General features: G+C 27.0%; 1 protein-coding gene across 1 annotated transcript; it reads right to left on the bottom strand.

The window, feature by feature from the left end:
- Window positions 1-259: 259 nt before the first annotated feature.
- On the bottom strand, window positions 260-3146 carry LOC109011217 (accelerated cell death 11-like). Its single transcript, XM_035689765.1, has 4 exons — window positions 2802-3146; window positions 2510-2682; window positions 969-1114; window positions 260-563 (listed from the first exon to the last, which is right to left on the bottom strand). Exons 1-4 carry the CDS (start codon window positions 2991-2993, stop codon window positions 457-459), a joined length of 618 nt encoding a protein of 205 aa, XP_035545658.1. The 5' UTR covers window positions 2994-3146; the 3' UTR covers window positions 260-456.
- Between the last annotated feature and the right edge of the window lie 5632 nt (window positions 3147-8778).

Here is an 8778-nt window from a genome sequence, read left to right as displayed (position 1 = left end):
TTTTTACTTAAAAATTTTCAAAAATTAAAAAAATATATATTGAGTAAAAAATTTGGTCATTTGGGGGGGCTGATCATCATTTCCCAAATCAAAATGAAGGGTGGATTGAACTTTGCCTTTACCCACTTGTAGTTAATTGAAGAATAGATTGTACTTATAAAAAAAAAACAAAAGTTAATTGAAGAATAGATTGTACTTTTTAGGAAAAATTAAATACAAATTTCATCAAATAATTATTCTATTACAAGTCGATATATAGAGTATGACATCCAAATTATTTAAAATGATAAAATTAAATTTTATCTTTTAAATTAAATTATACAATATAAATATTTTATTAACTGTGCATAGGCAAACATGGTCTTTGCTAAAAGACATAAATAATATCCAGCTAATATCCCCAGAGATTGGTCATCTCGAATAATACAATACAATCTCGAGTAGTCCCCGTTTGTTTTACCAATCCAAACCCAAGTCTCTTGAAAGGAAGAGTTTCTCGATGTACAGGATTAGAGGAGTCACTGTAGCAATGTAATTTTGCATTTGAACTTTTGACGACGCCTCTGAAAGTAAACACTATACACCATTAATAAACAACACAAGCATAAGCGGTGCTACCTATAAGTCTCATATCATGTATACCTATTTAAAAATATATTATTTTATATTTTTATTTTATTTTACTTATAAATATATTTAGAATCATTTTCAATACGTAGGTAAAAAGGTAAAATGACATATTTTTAAGTAAGTGTATAGAATGTAAGACTTATGTCTAAAAGTTTTTTTATACTCTACATGTTCTCTCTCTATACATTATCTACGTCACTTAAATAGTAATATTTGATTTCTAAAATTTATCTTTTAAATTAAATTATGACACGTAAGCAGTGTATGGCGTAAGTAGTGTTAGTTTGAGGAGAAAAATGCAATTAATTGTAACAATAACTAGCTTCACGAAGTCTCACCATCTTCATTGAGCTTCTTCAGTAGCTGCGCCCTTGTAGGAAGAGCATACATCTCTGCAGCAACGGATTTCCTGATGACCCACCCATGGTATGGAGCAAATACCTGTGCATAAGACTTGGAAGCTGGTTCCTTTAGGGAATTCCCTCTGCCATATGATGATTAGGGACTGTTAAAAAATAATATTTTATTTAATTTTTAATTTTTAATTTTTAATTTTTATTTAAAACTATCTCAAAGATAAATCGCAATTTACAAGCTTCAAAATCCAAAACCCCCATTTTGCACTAAGATCCTGTTTAGTTTCACAAATTATTTCATTCTATTTCTAATTTTTTAATCTAATCATTACTTAATTATTATAATTTTTTTAAATTTTTAAATAAAATATAAAAAATAATTTAAAATTTTTAAATCTTTAAATAAAAATTATATTAGAACAATATTTTAATTTTATAATATTTCAATTCAACTTTTTATCTCATTTTCTAAAATTTTATAAATTATTTTAATTTAAATTATTTTATTATTATTTACAAACTATCTCATTCATATATTCTTGATATTCAAGCAATACGGACAGATTCTGTCAAGCATCATATTACGGAACTTATATCATCTGTGATACGAACATTTTACTCAAATCTACTATTATTTTATTTTATTTTCCTTACAGGAATTTAGTATGCTCCCTAAGTGCTAGCTTATTTTATTTTATTTTTTCTAAAATGTTTAAAAAATTTATCACTATTGATTTATGTTTTTTTTTCTTTTTTAAAAATATTTGAAATTTTTTTTATAATTTATTTCATTTTATTGATAAGATAAATTTTATTCTCAAATCAGTATATAGAGTAAATAAAATATTTATATGTCATAATTTAATTTGTAAGATAAATTTTAAAATTTAAATCTTACAAATCAAATATTATCATTTAAGTGACGTAGATGGTATGATCACACACCAACTTAAAAATAAAATAATTTTTTCAAGAAATTATTAGCTTCTTAAGACTTGTTTAGGAATACAAATCATTTCATCTCAAGATTTCTGATAATTTCCTTTCAAACATCACTCAAATACAAACGATTTTCAATTTTAAATCTTCAATTTTTTAATCTAATCATTATACATTTCTTAAAGTAAAACAAAAAAATATAATTTTTTTAAATTTTAAAATAAAAATTATATTATACAAATATTTTAATTTTATAATATTTATAATCAAACTTTTATTTTTTATTTTTCAAAATTTAATAAAATATCTTAACTCAAATTATTTTGTTATTATTTACAAATTATTTCACTATTATTTAAATTTTTTTTACCTCAATTCATTTTTCAAACATCTCCGACGAATGGATAATTTTTTATCAGAGTAATTCCGATTATATTACTTCATTTTATGACCATTTTCCACGACCCCATAAGCCGGAAGTAAACGTTAGAAATTTTGCAGAACACCGCGCTAAAAGGAGATGAAAAATTTACTTCTGAATGCAGAAAAATGCCAAATAAAGTTGAAGAAGATCGTATACATACTCTGTCTCAAGCAACTGCTCATAGAGTACCCTGAGCATGTCGAGCCCACGTTTCACAACCATGAGGTTTCTCGAATGACTACCAGCTTTCCTTACAGTATTCGCCTCTATATCTCGTTCGAGCAAAGCCTGCAAAGTCCCAATCGACTTCGATGCCTCTGCAAGATCTTTGACCTGAAATCAACTCAACTCAAAATGAAACACAATTTCAAATATATATATACATTTATATATATATATATATATATATATAAGTAGAAAAGGTAGTAGCTAGGAGATGGGGGATCTTCTACCTTTGCGATGTAGTCCCTCTCAGCGAACCTGAAGGCGATTCCCAAACAGCGAAAGAGGGGCGAGATGAGAGAGCAGGCACCAGAGAAAGGCGCGAGCTCCACGTCTGCGGTTTGGGAATTTACAGTGACCGCGAGTTCATTGAATGCCTCCGATATTTTTCTCAAGGGCTTCTCCTTGTCTAGGTCCGCCATATTAGAGTAACAGAATTGTGAAACTTTCCTCGGTGCTTTTCATTATGCCAAATTGTGGTCTATATATAGACTTTCACAAGATAGAGATCAATAAAGAATAAGTTTGTTAGACAACAGTAGAGAAATAATAGAATACAATACAATTCGTAAAGTGCTTAGACTCTTGGGCCTTGGCTGCTTAGAGCTATTGCCAAAGTCAAGTGCAAATTTTACTTTTTTTTATCATAAAATTTCTACATTGAACTAGCTTTAGCTATATATTTTAGTTTTGAGCTACAGTAATTTTCCCCACCTAGCTATATTTGGCTATACACTATTGAAGGACCAAATGAGTTTTTTATTATTTTTTCTCAATTTCCCTCCCTTTCCCTCCCTTTTTGATAATTTTTCTTGCCAAATTACTTTTCTTTTATGATAAAGTTTCTAATTGAGGGTACATTTATTTTCTATCATTATTAGCTTAATACACAATATAAAAATATAAATAGCAAAAAAAAAAGGTTAGCAAAAATTAATTTGTTGGTTTCAAGAATTGTTGTATAATTTTTTTTTATCAAATATTATTAAAATATATGAAGTATATTTACAAAATATGAAAAAAAAAATTTGTCAAATATTATTAAAATATATAATATAATAATATTATTTTGACTTTAAAATGGCTAATCCAATGTAGACTTAGATAGTCAAAAGTTAATACAATAGCCAAAATGTAAGATTTTAGCCAAATTTTAGACTTGACAATGGCTAATCCATTGCCAATGCTCTTAGACTCTTAAGTCTCTTTCGACCGGCGTTGGTACAGAAGCGTGGACTTCCCCATTTGGACAATACAGCGTGAAACGAGCAGATAGTGGTCCCAATTTCCCTTGTATGGGGCTGCGGTGGGGGGGAACCATGTTCATACGGGGATGTTTCTTAATTGGCTGGCTTCCTGCTTCTAGATATTCCTATCTCAAGTGGGCTTTTGATTTGTCGCTATCTATTATCAGTCAAATTCATCGTTACATCCTACCTCCAAGGATGTATCTTCCTATGTTCTCAATTGCTTTGCTTTCTTGGCATTTGAATGTGAAAGAGAGAGAAGTCGGTGAAAGTGATTTTAATATATTGGAATATTTTTTTATTTTTTTAAAATATTAAAAAATAAAAAATAAAAATAAAAAATTATTTTTATACTGACGTGCACGCCAAGCACTGGGCAGCAAGCTGTCACGATTGATTATATATTTTTATTGTAAAGTAATAGTGACTTCGTATCCGGACCCACATGACATCCTTTCACTACAGTTACAGTTTTATAAACTACTGGACTTTCCTTTTCTGAGAGTGATAAGAATTAAGAGTCCGATTCGGTCTAGTCTGACGATGAATGGAATATTTTTGATCTATTATTTTTTTGGATTGGACCAGATCGAATATCTAAAAGAATCAGACCGTATCGATAGCTTTCTTTGACTTTATTTTTTATATTTTTTTAAATAATTAATAAAAAAATTTATTTAAAATATTAAATTAAATTAAGTGACTTATTAATATGAATTATGTAACAAACTCAATAAAAAATATTTTATATGATTAATGATAATAAATTAAATAAAAATTATATTATTAATTTATTACTATATAATTAATTAATTGATATTATATATTAGTTAATTCATAGAATATTAACAAGTGTTAATAATATATTTAAAATTTTATATTGTTAATAGTGATGGGTTAAATGAAGATATATATATATAAAATATTAGTAATTTATAGAATATTAACAAGTATTAATAACATATTTAAAATTTTATATTGTTAATTGTATAGTTATTATATATAAAATATTTTTTTTTTTTTTTTATTCAGTCCGGTCCAGAAAAATCCTAGACTGTGGACTGGATCGAAACTTTTTAGTCTTTTAAAACATAGACCAAAACTGACCGATCTCAGTCTCAGTCTGGTCCGATCGGTCCATTCTGTCCGACCGAACTATTTATCACCCCTAATAAGAACAAAAGTTGTTTACAACTTAAGTATAAAAAATTTATTATTTTATTTACTTTGAACCGTTCCAAATATAAAATTTTTGAATTAAAATAAGAGAAAAGCTATTTTGTCTCTCTAAATGTATCGCTCAAATGTCTTGCTTGAATAATTTTTTTTATTTAGTGATTAAAAAAGTGATTTTAAATGTATTGATGTATTTTTTATTTTTAAAAATATTTAAATATATTAAAAAAATGTGAATAGAAAAATAAAAAATAAAAAACTTACAGTTTGAGTAGTGCTACTCAGGCAGCAGAGTAACACCGCTCTTAAAATAAAAACATATTAATATTTTAATATATAATAATAATTGAGCTATGATAGAGTTGGTGAGGTATCATTATCTAAAATTGAGGCTAATCGATCATGTATTCTATCTCTATTTTATATTTATCTCTATAGTAAATCCGTTACATGTAGTGATTATTATTCATCTTCTAACAATTTTTTACTATTTTTCTCTCATTTCATCCACTTTTATTTTCTATCTTATTTTCATTTCAACTTCATCACTTTAGCACCAGACCCACTTTATTGAAGTAGTTGTCTAAACAATCTTCTAGCCAGCTATATTAATATAAACAAGTTTCTTCTAAACAATCTTTTATATTACTATCTTTGTTTAATAGATCGTGTGAAGCAGTTGCCTCACGATATATTGGTAGTACAACGCCATTAATTGTTTTTAATTTTTCAAATGATGTTGGTCCTCTAATATAATTCAATAATATTCGTAAATAATATCTTTCATTTTCAAATAGATTGGTTATAACAATTCAATATATAATAGTTCTTTTCTTTCTTAGAGTTCAAATTTTATGATATAGTGCATTGCAAACAAAATTTTCAAGAAATTATGTGTACAATAAATTTCGTGCATTTTCGTCAATTTGGTTTCTAAAAAAAACTTCATTAACATCTATTTATTTGAGAGATAAAAGTTTAAAACATTGTTTAGGTTCTCATGTGCACAAAAAGCTACTAAATGTTGATCTTTGAAATGTAGATGCAAACTATATATTGATGGATACATTTTATTAAATGTGAAATCGTATATTCTTCACATTGCTTCAGATGCAGTAGTCTATCTACCTGATTGAAATTTTTCGATTTCATCAATTTGTTCATTATTTTGTTTGTTAATTATATTGAAAGAAATATTAGTGTTTCCTTTGTAAATATATTTATATAAATATTTAACAGCTTTAATTATAGAATAGATCTCAACATTGATGTGACAGCTGAATTTGTAAAAAAGATATGGATTATATGGGACAACACATCGACTGTCTAATTTTTTCCTCTAATTTTGGCAGTGGATCCATTGTTAGAACGTCTATATAATGGAAAACAGTCAATTCCAACAGTTGTTTTAGATGTGAACTTTTTGAGATATCGATTCTTGCAAGTGTCTTTTTTTCCATATATATATATTAGTTGGATTCAATATTCCACAGAGACCATGCATCATATTACAACTTTGTATAAATGTAATTTTTTTTGTTTTATCAGGCATTTCTGCTGAAATGATTTCATCGAAGGTTTCAATGGCATAAATCCTCCAATTTTTTTGGAGTATAATTAAGAAATGAACATGCGATAGACCCCTTTTTTTATGCTCGATCGTATACAAATATGCTACAACTTTGCCAAAATTTCTCATTTGAACAAATCAAATTTTAGATCCTCTAGTTTTGCCATACAAATTCTTCCAATTAGATTAGGACGGTTTTGAACATCTTCATGTGGATTCAATTGTTCTAAGACTTCTTTTCAACTTGGATTGCATGACATAATTAGGAAAATGTCTGGCTTGTCAAAATATTGAACTAATATCTTTGCTTCCATATATATTTTCTGTATATCTCTTGGGCCTCCAATAAAAGATGAAGGTAGAATAAAATATTTTCCAATTTTGTAACCATTAGTTTCTCCAATTTTATATTGTTTCGAACGAAAATAATCTAATCTTGACATTTTAATTTTAATGTACATATTAACAACAAATTATTATAATAAACGACCAAATAATAATAGAATCAATTTGTACGTATCTCTTATTTGTAATTTGAAACAATAATATTCACGGCTAGAAACTGTTGGTACTTTCTTCTTTTTCTTCAGAACTAAAAACATTATAAAATGGAATTTAGAAGTATAAATATATAAAACTAAGATAAAAAATTTAATTGACAGTACCTTATTGTTACCTTCTTCTTCGTTGTGAATAAATTCTTATACGCTGTTTGAATGTTCGACATGATGTAATTCTAATGTTTGAGCATTTAATGATATTGTTCCTCTTTTTACTTTTTTAATTCCCTAATGCCAACCCAAGTCACTGAAAGAAAATAATAGTGGATATTATAGTGGATTATAACAATCAAAATAATATTAAATAATATGGCTACCACGTGTTTGACTAAAAGCAATAATGTCTCGCCCTTTTTGTTTTGTACAATTTTCGGTTTCTGTCCATATGGCTACAATTTGTGATACAAGCATTGTAAATACGTTGATTTAAACCAATATCTGATCTTATGTGAATTATACAATTTTCAAGATTTAGAATATTGTTGAGGCTTTGGAAGAAATGACAATATGGATTAAAGTTGAGTATATTCATTATTTGAGCAATGATAGAAGGAACTAATCTTTCTGCATCAGTAATACGATTCTGTAGTTCATGTTCGGTATCGTAAAAATATAATTGCAAATATGAGAGATTTCCATCTCCAGGAATTAAATCGTTAATGTGATGATAGATTTGTCCTTGAACTCTGAATGTGTAAATTTCTTTATTTTTTTTACACAAGTTTGCATTGAATTCAACTTTAAATTATGTAAAAACGAATTTTTTGTTGTATGTACGCACATATGTACAAAAAACTTTTAGATTTGGTTGAATTTGAAGTGAACAATTGATAAAGTTCTTCAAAAAGTTGAGTACAACTTAATACTATTGTTCCATCAGCACAACAGATGCCGTTTGGTTCATGATAAAATTTTTTGCTCCATAATATTGACATGACGGCATTGATGGTAAATAATTTACCTCCAAAATTATAATTTGTAATATTTGCCTAAAACAATTACCAGTTGTTGAAGTTTTGACGATATTGTTGGAAGTGGAAATTGTTATTGTTGATAGAGTAGATGGGTCTTTATGTAGATTATTTTCAGAAACATCGACATTTGAAGAAGACCCGATTTCCCTTATATAGATAATTCCATCGTCTTTTGGAGTATAAGATAAATTATGTTCAGATTGTATTTTTGTTTGATTTTTATTATTTTTACAATATTTCAGCTCGGCATATCTTTCTCTCTTCTTTCAACGAATATCTTCTTTCTTCTCTTTCGATTGAGCAGCGTACCTATATTTTTTTACAATATCTTTTTCAAATTCTTCAAGATCTATTTATAAACAAGTTTAGATAAAAAATAATGGAGACAACAATTATAAAATTTCAATGTTTTTTTTAATAACATCCACTTACTAGTTGGCATTTTTTATGCTAAATTAGGAATTTGAAGCTCCATCTTTTAGATTTGAGATTTTATTTTATTTTATTTTTGTTCTTTGGCTTGATTTGTGTTGGTTTTTTCTTCTTTATCTGTTTTGTCTCTTTCTCTATGGTCATTTTTTTATTTCGCATAAATAATTTTTTGTCAATGCACACATATATGAAATTCTATTTCTCAGATTTTGATTTTTGATTTTTTGTTTTTTCCTTTTATTTTTGTG

The sequence above is a fragment of the Juglans regia genome, chromosome 4, assembly GCF_001411555.2.
Source record: "Juglans regia cultivar Chandler chromosome 4, Walnut 2.0, whole genome shotgun sequence".
Lineage (NCBI taxonomy): Eukaryota > Viridiplantae > Streptophyta > Magnoliopsida > Fagales > Juglandaceae > Juglans > Juglans regia.
This window is presented reverse-complemented; position numbering and strand designations above follow the sequence as displayed.

Bases quoted from the DNA above. Each gene is read 5' to 3' on its own strand.
- LOC109011217 (XM_035689765.1), bottom strand. From the start codon at position 2,993: ATGGCGGACCTAGACAAGGAGAAGCCCTTGAGAAAAATATCGGAGGCA. The intron at 2,683-2,801 runs GTAGAAGATCCC...AGTTGATTTCAG, and splicing joins AGAGGGACTACATCGCAAAG to GTCAAAGATCTTGCAGAGGC. The intron at 564-968 runs GTGAGACTTCGT...GTTTACTTTCAG, and splicing joins GAAGAAGCTCAATGAAGATG to AGGCGTCGTCAAAAGTTCAA.